Raw genomic sequence first — 18,646 nt, forward strand, 5'->3', positions numbered from 1 at the left:
CCCACGGTCTCCTGCATTGGCAGGCGGGTTCTTTACCATCTGAACCACCAGGGAAGCCTAGCTGGCAGGTAAGCAGACAGAAATGCATTACGCACGTCCTGACCACTAGGGTTAGTAAAAGGCTTTTCCTCTACATTTCTTTAATCCTTATAACAAACCCTGTTGGGGTCCATATTTGACATTAATCTCTTTAAGTGACGAGGGATTAAAAACGTGGAGGGACTTTCCTGGTGGTCCAGTGGCTAAAGACTCTGTGCTCCCAATGCAGGGGGCCCAGATTTGATCCCTGGTCAGGGAACTAGATCCCGCATGCCCTAACTAAGAGTTTGCAGGCTACAACTGAAGATCCCACATGCCGCAACTAAGACCTGGTGCAGCCAAATTAATAAATATATTTTTAAAATGCTTTTTCAAAAAGAAAGAGAATGGAGAGAAGAGAGAAGGCAGTTATGTAGGTCACATGCATCCTCTCCCCCAATTCATCTCTCGGTTCCTTGGTAGGCTGTTGATGATGACAACAGCCACATATGTTAAGTACCTACTGTTCGCCAAGCCCTTACTGAGTCCTTCACATTCAAGATCTCATTTAACCTCACAAAATCTTCCCCCCGACCCCAAGAAAAAGGCATGAAAACAAAACAAAACAAAAACAGAAGCCAAAGATATTACGTCTGGAGCCCAGACTTGCACAGTGAAGTGGAAGAGCTGGAGCTGGTGGTCTCCTTTGACTCCACCATCTGTGTTTTTAGACCTTCCTGTTGGCTTAACTGGAGGATAGGGGCAAGGCTGCTTCTGGATTCAGGGCACAAGACCTTGGTCCTGAGTGGGGTGCTCCCAGAAGATGAAAACCAGAGGGGAGGGTGTAGAAAGAGGGGCTCGTAAGGAGGGTGAGCTCTGGCCCATAAGCCCTTCCCACAGTCCCTAAAAAGGGCTGAAACTGTGAAAATATAAATGGAGTCAACTTGTCCACTTCCTCTCCTTTGGAGACACAGAATTCTCTAATTTCCCAGACAACCTGTTTTATGTGTTACAGTCCTTCCTGTTGGGAAGACCATCTCAACACTGAAAATAAAACTGCTGACCCAGTCTTCTGAACTAAGTCATCATCAAGAGGGATGGCACAGCGGAAGTGCGAAGCAAGACAAAGGGGGAAAATAAACGTTTCTTTAAAAAATGATTGTATAGACCGCTTCCGCACCCAATTCCCAGGCAAAGGATGTTAGAGTTCTGACTCAGCCGAGGGCTCAGAGACCTCCCTGGATTCTGCTCATCAGCTGACTCACGTTTCCTGGTCTTTGAGCTTTTGGGCGCCCTCAGGTCGGGCACCAAGGGTGGGGCCGGTTGCTCCAGGCTCCACACAGGTGGCCATTTCTCTGTTACAGCAAGGCTCCCACCTACAATTTTTGTTGTTGTTTAGTCACCCAGTCGTTTCCAACTCTTTGTGACCCTATGGACTCCTCTGTGTCTGCCAGGCTCCTCTGTCCTTGGGGATTCTCCAGGCAAGGATACTAGAGCGGGTTGCCACTTCCTACTCCAGGGGATCTTCCCAACTCAGGGATCGAACCTGAGTCTCCTGCTTTGGCAGATGGATTCTTTACCACTTGAGCCACCAGGGAAGCCCACCTGCAGTTGCACAGAAGCAAGGCATTTGGGGCTTCCCAGGTGGCTCAGTGGCGAAGAATCCCCCTGCCAGTGCAGGAGGTGCAAGAGCTGTGGGTTCAGTCTGTGGACAGTCCATGGACAGAGGAGGCCTGCGGGCTACAATCCGTGGGGTCACAAAAGAGTCGGACACAATTTAGCAACTAAACAACAAAACAGCAGAGAATTCCCAGCAAGAATTGTTTGCCAACCGCTGACCAGAAGAATCCCATTTTTCTTTGGGGCCTGAGCAGTGTGCGAGGTGGATGAGAGCTGGCTGTGGACTCCGGCACATATGGAAGAGTCGGTCCCCAAGTCCTGCAAGGACGGAGCCCCTTGCGTTCAGCAGGAAAGGGGCCCTGAGCCTGACGGGGGAGACAGCTGCGCCTGGGCTGCCTGAAGGCACTGCAAAGAAAAGGCATCTCATTTGGACAGAGTTGATCCTGCCCACTCTGCATCCCTCTCGGGACGTTGAGGGCTTCCTGCCGCCCATTCATCCTTCCTGCCGGCACCAGCAGTCATGAGCTCTGTGAGTCAGCGTGACCCCAGGGCTGGCACAGCTAAACACTCTTCTCACCGCCAAGGGACACGAACAGTGTTGGTATCCCTGCCACCTCCTGGGATTACCCTGGGACTCTGTTGAGATGTCGGCTGTCACAGAGTTCTGGGAGTTTGGCAGACAGTGTAAAGTGGTGCCCTCACATCCACTGCCAGCATTCAGCTCAGACAGGAAGAGAAGAGGAGTGAGAGCGCTGGCAGCACGGCAGGCGGTGGCTGGGGAGACGCCTGGTGCCTTTCCTTCTCTCTCCCCACGTTCCCTTGGGCCTCCCCTCCCTTCCTGGATCATCTTGTGCTCCAGTGACATGACTGCAGTTTGAAAATGTAGGAGAGGTCATTCGCACCTCTGGGACCCAATACCTTCTGATTCCACTGGGCTGGGAATTTCCTCTTTCCTTAAGAGAGAGCAAGTTAAGGGACTTCCTTGGTGGTCCAGTGATAGAGACTTCGCCTTCTAATGCAGGGGCTGCGAGTTTGATCCCTGGGCAGGGAGCTAAGATGCCACATGCCTCATAGCCAAATAAAAGCATATTTTAAGAAATTCAGTGAAGACTTTTAAAAATGATCCACACTTTTTAAAAGATCATAAAAAAGAGGACTAGTTAAAGACAGTTAACTGTGTCTGGAGCAGCTGTATCTTAGAGCTTAGTATGAGCTTTCTGAACTTCTTTTAAAAAAATAACTTGCTCATTTATTTTTGGCTACACTGGGTCTTCGTTGCTGAGTGGACTTTCTCTAGTTGTGAACAGCAGGGAGTACTCTTCTTGTGTAGGGGCTTCTCACTGCAGTGGCTTCTCTTGTTAACGGAGCATGGGCGCTAGGCGCATGGGCTTCAGAGTTATGGCGCACAAGCTTAGTTGCTCCTTGGCATGTGAAACCTTCCTGGGCCAGGGATTGAACCCATGTCCCCTGCATTGGCAGTCAGATTCTTATCCTCCGTACCACCAGGGAAGTGTGCTTTGTGCACTTTTAAAGCTCATTTTCCAGAAAAAAAAGAGTTCCCCAAAGCATTTGTGTATCAGAATGAGCTTCTGAATGAAAGTTGAAGGTTGCTAATAAGACTGTTTACCTGGTTTGTCCATGTCGGGTCCTCATCGTGATCTTCTCTTCCCAGGAACTGAAGCATCTCATCCTTGAAGCGGCTGATGGGTTTTTGTTTGTAGTGGCAGCAGAGACGGGCAGAGTGATCTACGTGTCCGACTCTGTCACCCCTGTGCTGAATCAACCCCAGTCAGAGTGGTTCGGGAGCACCCTCTATGAGCAGGTGCATCCTGACGACGTGGAGAAGCTGAGAGAGCAGCTGTGCACCTCAGAAAACTCAATGACAGGTTAGTGTTGCTCTCTCCGAGGAGCTTTCTCCCTAGAGAAAGTCTTCTTTCCTTAAACATACCAAGGAATAACACTGGAACAAATATATTACCATATGTAAAATAGATAGCCTGTGGGAGTTTGATGATGATGAAGGGCACCCAAAGCTGGTGCTCTGTGACAGCCTGGAGGAATGGGGTGGGGAGGGAGGTTGCGGGGGGGTGTACAGAATAGAGGGGACGCAGGTATGCCTACGGCAGATTCACCCTGATGTATGGCAGAAACTATCACAATATTGTAAAGTAATTATCCTCCAGTTAAAATAAGTAAATTTTAAAAGTACTGGGAAGTTTGAGGTCAGAAAATGTTGCCTACAGGTGAAGGATATATTTGACTTAGCTTGTTTAATAGCTTCATTTATCCTGTAACATGTTAAAATTTCATTTTTAATGCATGATTTTTTTCCTATATTTTACCTCCAATTATGGGATGTTGCCACTAGGAGGCATTGTTGACACATTAGCCACAACCCACTCAAGTGTGTGATTATTTGTGAACCTAATCATAGGTGTTGATTTTCCAGGCCTTACTTATGGGAAATGAAATTTCTTATTGAGACATTTAAATACAGTTAGCTCTGCTATACCACAAAATAATGTGTTATAAAAATCACTGCAAGAAACAAAATCATGAAATAAAAACCACAGGGCTTGGGAGGGGAAAGTGGGCTAGCCATGACACTAAAAATTTGTCAGGGACAAAATGTTTAGATAAGAACAAAACTAGGAACCTAATAAAAATGAGAGCATTGTTTGACACATTAAGTGATTAAGAAATTTATGGCACTTGACCTTGAAACCCGACTTGAAGTTGACTTGTGTAGTAAGTGAGCATCAGAACTTGGGTGTTGGTGTGAAAATGGTCCAAGGACCATCGTATGAAGTCAGGCAGAAATCAAGCACTGAAACATAATACATGGATAGTTGTGGCTCATAACGCACGTGGTAAATCAGCGCAGCCTCTGTGTGCCACAGTGTGTACATTTTGTGAATTCCTGTGTGGCTCTATTCAGCTGGGTGCAGTTTCTGTGTTCATGTAGTACTTCTTACAGATAAAATCCAGAGTAAGCAAACACAAAATTCGCATTCTGATCAAACTGTCACCCAATGTATCTGTGGCACTGGAGCAGAATTGCATTTTTAAGTATTTTGTTTATTTATTGGGCGGTGTTGTGTCTTAGTTGCAGCATGTAGGTTCTTCGTTGTGTCATGCGGAATCTTCTGTTGCAGTGCACAGACTCTCTAGCTGTGGCTTGAAGGCTCAATAGTTGCAGCCCATGGGCTTAGTTGCTCTTTGGCCTGTGGGGTTTCAATTCCCCAACTAGGGAATGAACTGCCTGTGGGGTTTCAATTCCCCGACTAGGGAATGAACTCGTGTCCCCCTGCGTTGCAAGGCGGACTCTTCACTGCCGGACCACCTGGGTAGTCCCAAGATTTGCTTTTTCAAAAAAGCATTATAGTAGAGCCGATATACCATGATAGGGCTTCCCTGGTGGCTCAGACAGTAAAGAATCTGCCTGCAAAGCAGAAGACCCAGGTTTGATCCCTGGGTCTGGAAGATACTCTGGAGAAGAGAATGGCTACCCACTCCAGTATTCTTGCCTGGAGAATTCCATGGACAGCCGAGCCTGGGGGGGCTCTAGTCTATGAGGTTGCAAAGAGTTGGACGTGATTGAGCAACTAACACTTCATGCCATGAGCCCTCCGTTCTGCTTTACAACAGATCTGTTTGTGCAGCGTGTTCTTGCTGCCACACCGAGAGCCGCTGGAGTCTCATTTCCTTCTGTGTCTGCCTAAAGTACCTCCTTCAATGCTCGGCGCACAGTAGGTGTTCAGCAGAAGCCTGGTGAACAGTGAGGCAGTGCTTTTGTACTGTAGTAATCTGCTAGGGTTGACATAACGAAACACCACAGACTGGGTGGCTTAAACCACTGTCATTTATTTTCTCACAGTTTTGGAGGCTGGAAGTCCAAGATAAAGGTGTTGACAGGTTTGGTTTCTGGTAAGAGCTCTCTCCTGGGCTGCAGACATCCACCTTCTCACTCTGTGTTAGGGTTAGTTTCTCAGTTGCATCTGACTCTCTGCAGCCCCATGGCCTAGCGCTCCTCTAGGCCAGGCTCCTCTCTCTATGAGATTCTCCAGTGAGAATACTGGAGTGGGTTGCCATTCCCTTCTCCAAGGGATCTTCCCGACCCAAGGATCAAACCTGGGTCTCCTACGTTGCAGGTGGGTTTTTTACTGTTAGAGCCACCGGAGAAGCCCCTCCCTCCAAAGGGCCCAAATCTCTGGATAAGAGTCCCATGTCCAATCTTCTCACCACTCAGGATGATCTGGGTCTACACTATACTCCAGTAAACCAAACTACACCCCAATAAAATTAACTTTTAAAATGGTCTTAAAAAGCGACAGGAGTACCGCTGTTTCTGGACAGTAATAGTAATTTTCTCAGTGTGGTTACAGTGACGCACACAAAGGAGGAAGATAATGAAGGATTAAGGTATGTGGACAGTCTGCGATGTACGGGGATGAGCTCTCCGTATGCGTGAAACAACGGTGCCGAAACAGACTCAGAGAAAGACATGGTCTGCCATCGCACAGCTGGGACTGAGTGAGAGAACTCCCTACAGACAGCGTAGGGGACACACCTTGGGAAGTTAACGATCTTGGAAGGGATGTGAAAGGGGGAATACATCAGCCAGGAAGTGTTGGTTTGACAGCTGAAATCACCTTCCCTGAAAAGAGCTGTCTTTTTTTTCCCCGACTCCAGTATATGAACACAGGATGTGGCTTTATGAAAGCAGTCAGGAGACCCAGCTGGGGCAGTCAGTGGGTGGGGGAAGTGATGGTCAAAGGCAGGTCAGTTTCCGGATCAAGGGTTTAACAAACTAGCTCGCCAGAGTTGGGTGGACACTTCTGTCTGTGGGAAGTCTTAATGTGTATGGCAGTGTTGAAAGGGGCAGCGTGAACCACATTTGGAAAGAAAGGTCCCTGGAGTGGATGCTGGATGGTGGCCTTGGCAGCCAGAGCTGGTGTAGTGGAGTGAGTCCTCCAGGACACCAGAGAAGAGCCAGTGAACCCTGAGTGGCTGGGCTCCATGAGGTCGGGTGGAGAAGGGTGGTGAAGAGGACTGGGTCTCTTCTGGAACCAGAGAGTGTGCAATGCGAATCTCCCAGGACACACAACATAAAAGCGTATTGATCCAGTGCAGGAAGTTTGGGATAGCTCACAGCAGCCAGGCTGCCGCTGGCCTCAGGGTTTTGCTGGACCAAGGACTGGGAGGGAGCTGGGCTTCGTAGCCAACCAAAGCGCAGATGTAATGAAAACTAGTAATAAAAAGCCACAGGGATGATATGATGCCTTCAGTGATTGGACTAGGGTTTCTCAACCCTCCTGTCCTTAGGCATGGCGGGTTTCAGGCCCAGAGAGAGATGACATGGCCCATTGGATGGGGCATCAGGGTGGGAGGCAGGGTGTGGGGGCAAGGAGCCAGGCAAGGACTGCTGCGGGGGAGCTGGTTTAATCAGGGCAGCCTGGAACACTTGACCCAATGAAGTTCCCCTTCTCTGAGCCTCCCAGTCAGTAAAGAGTCCCTCTTCCATGCATAGGTTTTGCAGGGCGGCCTGGACTGAGCATGTGGGGCCTTGCATGTGCGTGGTGACCGGGGACAAGACACCGAATGACAGTGGGGCCTGCAGACGCCCATGCTGATTTGAGGATCCCAGAAAAACAATGCTTGCACAGAATTGCAGTCCTGGGGGTGGTGGAGATGAGGGAGTTCTTCTTTGTGGAATTAAAATTTTCCCCCTGGCTGGAGAAGTGGTGACAAAGAGTGGGAGGAAGATTCACAGAGTCTCCTTAGAATGGAAACCAGGCGTCATGGAATTGTTCAGTTGCTAAGTGGTGTCGGACTCTTTCTGACCCCATGGACTGCAGCACGCCAGCCTTCCCTGTCCTCCAGTATCTTGGAGTTTGCTCAGATTCATGTCCATTGAATTGGTGATGCCATCCAACCATCTCATGGAGTGGTATGGACCAATGCAATGATGTGACTTGTCTGTGAATAAAAGCTGGGGTTTATCCATGTGAGGAGGGGCTAGGGGAACCCTCACCTAGCAGCAGCAACGCTGCTCATAGAGAAAGTGCTGGGAGGGCCTTGGGAGCCCCTTGCTGGTTTGCACTCTGCGATCTTGGCTGGTTCCTTTCTTCTCTGCCTCTTGTTCTCCTTATCTCAGCCTAGGACATTGCTAGGCCCCTTCTAGCTCTATTCTGCCCTCTTGCCCAAGGCCCCGGTATAGAATCTAATCCACTGATTGGAGAAATGGTAGGAGGTTGGAGAAGAGGAACTAAAAGCTGCCACCAGGTTCCTGGCTCAGGGCCACACCCACAGGCCCCTCTGGGCCCCATTCCCATGAATGCTTCCTTGTAGGCTGTCACAGCCTGGAGGGCAGGATGGCAACATTGGCCCTGGAAACCCAAGAGCTATGCAGAACACAGGACATCAAAAGTAAGTGGGGAAATGTTTTCAGATATCTAAGAAAAAGTTAATTGAATCTTAGCTTTCCATGAAAATTAAAATTGTACTTAAAGTATTATTTTTAAATATTGTTTTAAAAATGCTACACAGAGACATGCATCGTGTAATAAGGGTGGAGTTTTCTGTCTCTGAACAGTTATATAAGTGGATTTTGAGTAGAAGGAAAAGAGGTCGAGAAATGACTGAAACTGTGTGCATGCCGAGTCTCTCAGTCGTGTCTGACTCTTTCTGACCCTGTGGACTGCAGCCTGCCAGGTTCCTCTTTCCATGAGATTCTCCAGGAGAGGGTTGCCATGACTTCCTCCAAGGGATCTTCCCAAGTCAGGGATTGAACCCACGTCTGTTTTGTCTCCTGCATTGGAGGGTGGGTTCTTTACCACTAGCGCCACCTGGGAAGCTTGGCTGAAACTGTAAAGGAATTCTCAATGGCTAGGATCCTATCAATTGAAATTGGATAGCCAGTAACCAGCAGATTTTGCACATGCAGCTTCTTAGGTTCGAATCAATAAAGTTCCCAAAGGGAAAAAGAAGAGCCATAGAGAAAGCATATTCATTCTCCAGGACTCGGATTGGCCGTAGCTTGAGGGGGATCCTGCTGAGGAATGTTTACTCACAAGAAGAACCCAGCTCCTTGTGAGAGCTTGTCTTGGTAGGAGGGTCAAAGGGATCTGTCATCTCATGCTGAGTGACTCTGGATGTAAACCTGGAAAATCTCTTGGCAAACAATGCCTGGGGGCTGGGGGCGGGCAGTGCTGAACTTTCCCTTTGCAGGGGTCATGGGGATGTTGAGGGTTCTGAGGCTAATGAGAGGGAACCAGTGCCTTTCTCCCAGAGACCTGAGTGCCAGTAGGAAAGAGCAGCCATGGAACTGGCCTGGTTCAAGTGACAGAAGATCAGCTCCAGGGGATTGAGTGAAAAAGGAAATTCATTGGCTCATGGAACTGAAAGGGATGTGTTGGCTTCAGGCTCAGAAGGATCCAGGTGATTTGAACCCTGCTAGCGAAAGCACAGTCAGTCTCTGTTATTCGCACATTCAGTGTTGATGAATTTGAGAGTAGCAAAATTTACTTGTAACCCCAACATCAATACCCACGAAGTGTTAGAGGTCATTTGAGGACTGGCACAGAGGCCAGGGTCACACGGGATAACACCTTGCCTTCTGGTCTCAGCCCTCATAACTAGAAACACGTGCTCTTATGTTTTGTCCTGTGATGTTTGGTCTCTTTGTGCTTTCTGTCGGTAATTTTGCTGTTTAACGCGACCCTCTAGAGCAGTGCTGAAGTCTCTCTAGTGTCCTTAAGCACAGGGCTGTAATGTACCCTCTGGAGAGAAGACATGTGTTGGATAAACCTCGTTCAGGCATGAGTCATAAGTGCTGTTGACTGTGAGTTCAGTGTTATGAATCAAAATATGTTAAAGAAAGTGTCTTTAAATAGCAACACAGAAAATAAGACTCTGCGTCCATTGATTAATAAGAGCGTTGTGACCAGAGGCTGGCGGGAGCCTAACCCTCAGTCTCCCTTAGGAGCAATGGCTCGGTGTTTGCTCACTCACTGTTTGCAGTGACTCCACAGAACAGAACTGCTGCGAATGGCGAGGATCAGCTGTGTGTCTTTCCTCCTAGCTTTGCTTGTTTTTAAAGCTTTATTGAGGCGCAATTGATATACCGAAGATTGCACATGTTAAATGTATACAATTTGATGAGTTTGGACTTAGGCCCACACCCATGATACCATTACCAGCTTCAAGGTATTAAACATAACCTTCACCTCCAAAACTGGAGAAGAGAATGGCTACCCACTCCAGTATTCTTGCCTGAAAAATCCCATGGACAGAGTAGCCCAAAAGGCTACAGTCCACAGGGCGGCAAAGTCAGTCAGACACAACTTAGTAACTGAACAACAAAGCTTTATAACACCAGCAGAAGTAGGTTGCCTTTTCAATACTTCCAGCAGAAATCCTAGGACTGGCTCTCCTGGATCAGTTTGGGCCACCTGCCTTGCCTAATTTCAGTGGCCAGGGAGGCTGAGCTGGCCTATGAGGCCAGCATCTCCACCCAAGAGTAGGGGACCCAAGAGTAGGGGAGATGTGATTTCCTGGAGGAAGTTAGTGCAGTCACTCAAAGGAAGAGGGGAATGCCGAGCAGGCAGTTGGTGCTGGCTGGGAGAGCCAGGCTCACGGTGATGCTCCTGGGGAGGGGTGGGTGTTCTCCCAGAGAATGGGGAGCACCTCCTCTTACTGGGAATGCTGGGGACACTGGGGTGACAGGACTCTGAGCTGAAGATGGAGCCAGTGTCAGGTATGAAGGAGGGCATACTTGGTCAGGTAGAAGTCTGATGGAGGGAGGGCCCCTCCATCAAAAATAATTATTATGGATCTCAGAGTGACCTGAGCCCCAGCTCACTGTGTGGAGGGAGAGCAACCAAGGAGAGGTCCCAGTGGTACCAGAGTCTGTGACTGTAACAGGATGCGCCTGAGGGGTGGGGCTCAGAGGGCCAGCAGTGCAGCCAGCTGCCCAGGAGAGCACAGAGGGGGCAAGCCCTTCTCTGTGTCTTACACCATGTAGCCCAAGACCCCTCCCATCCCCCAACCCTATCCCCCAACCCTGTCCCTGTGGGTACTGAAATCTGGACAGCCCTGGTCCTGGCTAGCAGACACTGGAGACTCCTGCTCAGTGACCTCGAGCACTGCACTGTGAAGTGCCTGGATCCATGGACTTGTCAGACTAGGTTTATCGGTCCCTTTCCCCACTTTGATTTTCTGTGGCTCTGTTTCTGCTTGGCTCTTCCTTCATTCAGAGAATTGGGTCAACCTTTTGGTTCAATATAAGAAAAAACTTTGCAGTTGTTAAAAGTGTCCAAAGGCAGAGAGTATAAGCAAGGCTGGATTATCTTTCTTCTTCCCTCCTTCCTTCTTTCTTTTCCTGTCTTCCCTTCTTTCCTTCCTCCTCTCCCTCCCTTCTTCCCTTTCTCTCTCTCCTCCTCCTCCTTCCCTTCCTTTCCTTCCCTTGTCTTCCTTCCTTCTTTCCTCTCTCCCTCTCTTTCTTTATCCCGTCATTACTTTTTAAAAGTCATGTATGTGGGACTTCCCTGGTGGTCCAGTGGTTAAGACTTCGCCTTCCAATGCAGGGAGTGCGGGTTCGATCCCTGGCCAGGGAGCCAAGATCCCACATGCCTTGTGGTCAAAAAATCAAAACATAGAACAGAAACAGTATTGTAACAAATTCAGTAAAGGCTTTAAAATTTAAATCATGTATTCATTCATTCATTCATTCAACAAATACTTGTTCTGCATGGTTGTAGAAAGCTCATCTTGGACACAGCCTCTCCTCTCATCACCGACAGGCGTTTCCAGCTGTTGTTGGATGAATGGACCCCCATTTCCTAACTGTTCCGAATGATTTGTGATAATCTGGGGCGAGCCCCAGCAGGGTTGCTCCCCAAAGGCGTTAGCCGGAAAGCTCCCGTGCGTGATTCACATGTCCCAATCAGCTGTGGTTAAGCTTCCCTATCCTCCCGAGAGCTTTGCCGAAGTCCAGAGATGCTTTCAGTCTTGGATCACCGGGTTTGGCCAGGCCGCGGTCGGGCCACAGGGAGCAGCTCCCCGGGAAGCCTGCTCAGCCAGCTCGGCTTGAGGACCTGTCATCACACCGCCCCTGGGAGGGGTTAGGATGCTTCATAGGCTCTGCAGTCTCCCTGCTCGTCTGCGGGAGGGGACGACGCCTGCGGGACTCAGTCTCGTTTCACTTTTCTTTTCTCACCCAACCCCAGCAGTGAACTATTCGTGCTGCTGCTGCTGCTAAGTCGCTTTAGTCGTGGCCGACTCTGTGCGACCCCATAGACGGCAGCCCACCAGGCTCCCCTGTCCCTGGGATTCTTCAGGCAAGAACACTGGAGTGGGTTGCCATTTCCCTCTCCAATGCATGAAAGTGAAAGTGAAGTTGCTATAGCAAACTCTTCTACCTTTTTAAATTAATTAATTAGCTAATTGATGTATTGTTTTTGGTTGTGCTGGGTCTTCCTTTCTGAGCACGGGGTTTTCTCTAGTTGAGACGACTGGGGGATGCTCCCTAGTTGTGGCGGCTTCTCTTTGTGGAGCACGGGCTCTAGAGCATGCAGTCTCTAGAGTGTTGTGGCACACAGGCTTAGTTGCTTCGGGGTGTGCGGAATCTTCCCGGACCAGAAGTCAAACGTGTCCCTGCATTGGCGGGCGGATTCCTAACCACTGGACCACCAGGAAAGCCCCTGTCTTACATTCGTGTAGCACGTTTCTACCCTATGTTAGTAGAAACGTGCTGCAGATTAGACCCAATCATGTGAGGAGAGGTGACCAGTACACCTGCCCAGGACTGGGGGAAGGTGTTGGCACTGGTACTTTATAAAAGCTTTCTGGTGACTCTGATGCACAGGTGGGCCTCAGAACCCTCACTCCTCTGGGCCTGAGTGCAGTTCTGTTCATGGAGCGAGGGCAGGGGGTGGTGGTGTTGAACTTATTTCACAGGTGAGGAGCATGGTGCTTGACATCACTGGGAGCTTCCCAGGACCACACAGCTGAGGCCCAGCAGCTCCTACAGACGGAGCTCGTCCTCAGTGTAGACAAAGCGTCTGTTTCTTCGGAGGCGTTGAGATACAAAGAAGCCTGGAAAGCCTTGGCCTGGCCTGATGCGGCACATACAGAGCAGTCCAACCCTGGCCTCTGGGCCCTGCTCAGAGGGAAGACAGGGCAGCAGTCCAGTTCAGGGCCGCATGAGTTGTAGATGGTGTCAGAGCTTTGCGACCACATTCAGATTCCCCAGGGGTCTCCAGGGTCCCCTGGTCTAGCACAGTGGTTCTCAAAGTGTGGTCCCTGGTCCAACTGTGTGAGCATCACTTGTGAACTTGTTAGAGATGTCAATTGTGGGCTGAACCCCAGACCTACTGAATCAGAGGCTCCGGGGGCCCAGTAATCTGTATTTTTTCCCACCCTCCACATCATTCTGATGCACGCTGAAATCTGAGAATCATTGGTTTCCGGAAACCATCCTGGAACTTGAGTTCAAACCACCCGAATTGAGTCCACCTCTATTTTGACCTTGTCAAGCTCTTTGATGTCTTGAGTTTAGCATTCCTCCTCAGAAAGATGGGGACACATGGTTTTATAAAGTGTCTTATGAACAATGAAGCTGAAGGCACATGTGTATTTGACCTTGGAAGGTAGACTCTAGTAAGATGTAGTAAGTGTGCTCTGTGAGACAGCAGCACCTTTGTCTCCTGGGAGCTTCTTAGAAATGCAGTCCTAGGCCCCATCCTGAGCCTGCCAACTCAGAGTCTGTTGGGTTGATCAAAAAGTTCATCTGGGTTTTTCTGTATGATGTTATGGAAAAACATGAACAAACCTTTTGGCCAACCTAATACATTTTAATGAAATGTCCAGGGGATTTATGTGCATAGTCCAGACTGAGAAGCCCAGAACTAAAGAATTCAGCAAGTTGTGGTTGGGGGCTTGCAGCAGCTGGGGTCAGGGGCATCCTCTGACTGCTAGGCATGGCTGGGTGCTGGCAGGAAGTGGTGGAATTGGCCCCAGCAACTTTTTTTTTTTTTAAGGCTTTTTTGATGTGGACCATTTTTTAAGTCTTTATTGAATTTGTTACAGCATTGTTTCTGTTTTATGTTTTGTTTTTTTGGTCCTGAGGCATGTGCGATCTTAGCTCCCTGAGCAGGGATTGAACTCACACCCCCTGCATTGGAATGCAGAGTCTTAACCATTGAACCACCAGGGAAGTCCTGGCCCCAGCAATTTCTGCTGACCAGCTTGGATTTGCCCAGCTCTTGGGTCCAAGGCCAGGCCTTCAGGGAGAGCAGCTGGAGGAGCAGCCTTTGGAGGTTTGCAGCCCTGGGGCCTCACTCAGTAATCCACACATGGCAGACTCTCCATCAGTGTGAGGAGGTTTGTGGGGTCGGTGGTTAGCATCCTCCACCGGGGAAGAGGAGGGGAGCAAGGAGATGAGGATGGCCTGTGAGGACCCGGGCTAGAGCAGAAGCAAACCCAGCTATGAATGACGCCACAGATGACAGCAGGCACGCCTGGGAAAAGAGCCAATGGTTGTCAGCATTGAGCCTCACCCACCGAGCCAGCTGGGCCTCCTTCATGACACTTTGCACGGGAGGGCGAGGACAAAATTGTGTCAGACTCAGCCACACAGTTGGGTCCTTCAGGGAAGAATGTCAGGCTGATAATTGGTCCCACAGGGGTCCCTGAACTAGGAAGTCCACCCCGGTGGTATCAGTTCTGGAGAAAGATGGTCTGTTTCCAAATGCCAATCATAAAGGTAACTTCATGAAAACCAGACTTGAAAATCTATAGCTTATTTTCCTTGGAATACCCAAACTTCATCTTTGGACTGATGCCAGACCCTGGAATCCTAAACATCTTCAGCAGTCTATCTGTTTGTTGCCATATTAGGTAACGTCAATACATGTGCCCCCTGCCAAGAAAAAAAAATCCCCACTTTATCCAAGTCAACTATGAGCACTGTTATAGCATTTCTGTTGTTTGAAATCAAAATAAAGTGTGTTAGTGGCAAGAAAACCATGTTTATTTAATTGCAGCTCCTTAGAAATTGCCCAATTGTGTAATAAACACTTAGGCCACTGGAAAAAGCGTTTAGAGTTGGGTCGCCAGAGGTGCTTGGTGCATGCACGTGAGAGTGAAATCTGAACCTCCCGGGCTGGCTGTTTTCAGGTCTTCCTAGTGCCTTTCCCACTGGAAACCACAGCCTGCTTAGATGTGTTACCCCAGATGTCTCTCTGGCGCCTGTTCAGTTCTTTCTCATTGTTAATATTTATACAACCTGCCTTGTTTTGCTTTCCTGTGTCCATAGCTTGCTGATGCTCCTCAAACATTGGTGTTTTTCTCTCCTGTTTATGGTGGAAGTTATTTCATGAATCTGGACAGGTTTCCAACTGGGTCTGCTGGGTTCATTATCACTGTGGTGTCACAGCAGATAAAGGGCTCGGGCAGTGTTTGCACATACATCCACATATTGTGGCTGGAGAGTCAACTTCTCTGCCAGCAGGGAGAACAGAGAGAGCTCCCCCAGCCCGCGTGTGTGCTCACCAGGGTGGCTGGAGGATGACGGGGGTGGGCATGGGGGTGAGGTGAGGCCCCTGGGGCTCATGGAAGGCTCCCTGCATGTGGAGTCGGATGCACCTGGCGACAGTCATGGTTCTTGAGCCTTTATTTTGGGGAGTGACTTAACCCTCCTGGGCTCAGTTCCTCACCTGTAGATACAGACCTACAGGACTGTGGTGAGGTTTGCACGACATGACACACGCATGCGTGCTAAGTCACTTCAGTCATGTCTGACTGTGACGCTATGGACTGTAGCCCGCCAGGCTCCTCTGTCTGTGGGATTCTCCAGGCAAGAATATTGGAGTGGGCTGTCATTCCCTTCTCCAGGGGATCTTCCTGACCCAGGGATCGAACCCGCATCTCTTATATTGCCCGCATGAGCAGGTCGGTTCTTGACTACTGGAGCCACCTGGGAAGCCTGACATGACACGTGGGATAGCATTAGTGATTGCATTTGAGAACTGGGGAGATTTCGTTCACTTTTTAAAAATTATTTACTCATTTTTGGCTGTGCTGGGTCTTTGCTGCTGCAAGTGGGCTTTTTCTGGTTGTGGCATGCAGGGCTACTCTCTAGTTGCGGTGCTCAGGCTTCTCATAGCAGTGGCTTCTCTTGCTGCAGAGCAGCAACTCCAGAGCACAGGCTCAGTAGTTGTGGCACAGGGATTTAATTGCCCTGAGCCATGTGGAATCTTCCCGGACCAGGGATTGAACCCACGTCCCCTGCGTTGGCAGGTGGATTCTTAACCACTGGACCGCCGTGGAAGTCCTCATTCACTTTTAAATAATTGAAAATTAGATTCAAACATCTATCTGAGTCAGTGGTTTTCCAGACTGTCTTGCTTGCTTTATTCCTCTTCCTGCCCCAGGAAGTGTCAGTTAGGATTTTGACACTGTTGGCAAGGGAAGGCAGGTAGACTGTGATCTTTATGAGTTTTGTCCAGCTCTGAAAGGATGGCTTCCTCCTCCCACCCTGTGCTCTAGATCATCTATTGCGCATTCAGGAGGAGGGGGTGTGAAGATGTGCATGCTCTCTTTCTCTCTTTGTTCTGCTGATTAATTCGTTCATCCAGCACGTATTTATTGAGTACCTACTCACTTTGTGCAAGATGCTGTGCTGAGTGTTGGGGATACATGTGTGATCTGTTGCTTCAGTCATGTCCCACTCTTTGCGACCCCAAGGTCTGTAGCCCACCAGGCTCCTCTGTCCATGGGATTCTCTGGGCAAGAATACTGGAATGGTTTGCCATGCCTTCCTCCAGGGAATCTTCCCAACCCAGGGATCGAGCTCGTGTCTCTTACATCTCCTTCAGTGGCAGGCGGGTTCTTTACCAGTAGCACCACCTGGGAAGCCCCACGAAACTGATGCAGTCTGTACCAGACTGACGCTCTCATGGGGGTTACAGTTCAGTGGGGAAGAGAAACAGCAAAGAAATGGTCACTCGCAACACACTATGACAAGTGTTAAGAAGGCAGAGGCCGGGGGTCAGGGAGAATGAATAATATAGGATCTGGATCATCGGGGCAGGCTGGAGTGGGCTCCTGTGAGTGTGTGAGGCCTTGGGAGACCTGGCAAGGAAGCTGAAGGCTACCCACGGAGAGGGTGGTGGAGGGTGAGGAGCATGGATACTTATTCCCAGAGCAGTACATACCCAGGTCACTGTAGGTCTTTAACCAGAAGAGTCCTGGCTTCCATATTGCTTCTGAGAAGCTCATTGCAGCTACAGAGTGGAGAACATGTAGGGAAGCCAGCCTGGGGTGTGGGAGGAGTCACGGTAATGAGGGTGTTGGAATTGTCCAGGGGAGGTGATGGAGGCAGGGGTTAGGATGGTGTCCTTGAGTTGCAGTCACAAATCACTGCAAACTGAGCAGCTTAAAACAACAGAAATTGACTGTCTCCCAGTTCTGGAGGTCAGGAGTCCAGAATCAGGATGTCAGCAGGGCTGAGTCCTTCTGTAAGCTATGAGGAGACTGTACCAGGCCTCTCTCCTGCTTCTGGTGGTGGCCAGCAATCCTGACATTCCTTGACTTGCAGACACGTCACTCCCATCTCTGCCTCCATCATCAAATGCTTGTATGTCTCCACGTCCACATTTCTTCTTCCTATAAGGATGCCGATTGTATTGAATTAGGAGTCTCCATGATAAGAGGATGACCTCATTTTAACTTGGTTATAGCTTGATTGGGCTTCCCCAGTGGCTCAGACAGTAAAGAATCTGCCTGCAATGCAGGAGACCTGGGTTCAATCCCTGGGTCTGGAAGATCCCCTGGAGAAGGAACTGGCAACCTACTCCAGTCTTCTTGCCTGGAGAATTCCATGGCAGAGGAGCCTGGTGGGCTACAGTCCATGGGGTCACAAAGAGTTGGACATGACTGAGCAACTAAACAACAACAACACAACAATACGTTTTCCATCCCATTATAAAAGCATGTGAATTAGACTTGAGAACTCTGAATCTTGCTTCACTCTGAGATTTCACCACATAAAAGAACCACTGGTGCATTTCTTTGAAACTAAGATCACCTCCTAAAGATCTGTTTTCTACAGGCCCATTTTTGTATCCTGGCTTTTCTTGAACCGAGGAACATCCAAGAAGTGCTTGAAACACAACCACTTTGTAAATACATTTTTAAAATTCCCAGCTCCTGAAACAGTGGTTCTCAAATCTCCATGCACATCAGAATTTCACTGGATATTTCAACAATTGTGATATCAGGTCTTCACCCCATTTCTCTGGATTCCACTGTGTCAAGCCCCGCATCTGTTTGTAAAAGCAATCCTGGTGATTTCAGCATGAACTAGATGCTGCACCCTGGGGCATCTCCTGCCGGCTAAAACCCCATCCAATCAAATAATACAGCCTCATCTGCTTTACACCAGGAGAGAGAGTTCAGCAAGATCAAACCCACAAGGAAACAAAATATTAAAAATGTAAGCAGTTAGCAACACCATTGGAAAATGAGCAACGCCAGCATTTTTGAACCTCTTTGCAAGAGTCTTGATTTCCTTTTATTTTTTAATGATTTTTTTTTTTTTTTTGGCTGCGCCAGGTCTTCATTGCTGAGCTCGGGCTGTATCTCGCTGTGGCAAGCAGGGTCTGCTTTGTATTTGTGGTATGTGGGCTTCTCAGTGCAGTGGCGTCTCTTCTCGCGGAGCACAGACTCTAGGTGAGCGGGCTTCAGTAGTTGCAGACATAGGCTCAGTAGTTGCGGCCGTGGACTTAGTTGCTCCAAGGCATGTGGAATCTTCCCAGACCAGAGGTGGAACCCGGGTCCCCTGCATTGGCAGGTGGATTCATATCCACTGGACCACCACAGAAGTATTTCTTAATGAAGTATCTTTTGTCCTAACTTTGTGTCTTTTTTCTTAAATGTATTTATTTGGCTGCAGGAGGTGTTAGTTGCATCATGCAGGATCTTTAGCTTTGGCATGTGAACTCTT

The 18,646-nt window shown here is 49.0% G+C and overlaps 1 protein-coding gene across 5 annotated transcripts in view; it reads left to right on the forward strand.

Annotated features, from left to right (window-relative positions):
- ARNT2 (aryl hydrocarbon receptor nuclear translocator 2) overlaps positions 1-18,646 on the forward strand; it is a 190,526-nt gene that overhangs the window by 57,598 nt on the left and 114,282 nt on the right. For all 5 annotated transcript variants that reach the window (XM_018066310.1, XM_018066308.1, XM_018066309.1 and 2 more), the window contains exon 5: positions 3,311-3,524. In XM_018066310.1, the coding sequence (XP_017921799.1) occupies positions 3,311-3,524 (214 nt within the window). The remainder of the gene's footprint in view (positions 1-3,310; positions 3,525-18,646) is intronic.

This window comes from Capra hircus, chromosome 21 (genome assembly GCF_001704415.2).
Source record: "Capra hircus breed San Clemente chromosome 21, ASM170441v1, whole genome shotgun sequence".
NCBI lineage: Eukaryota > Metazoa > Chordata > Mammalia > Artiodactyla > Bovidae > Capra > Capra hircus.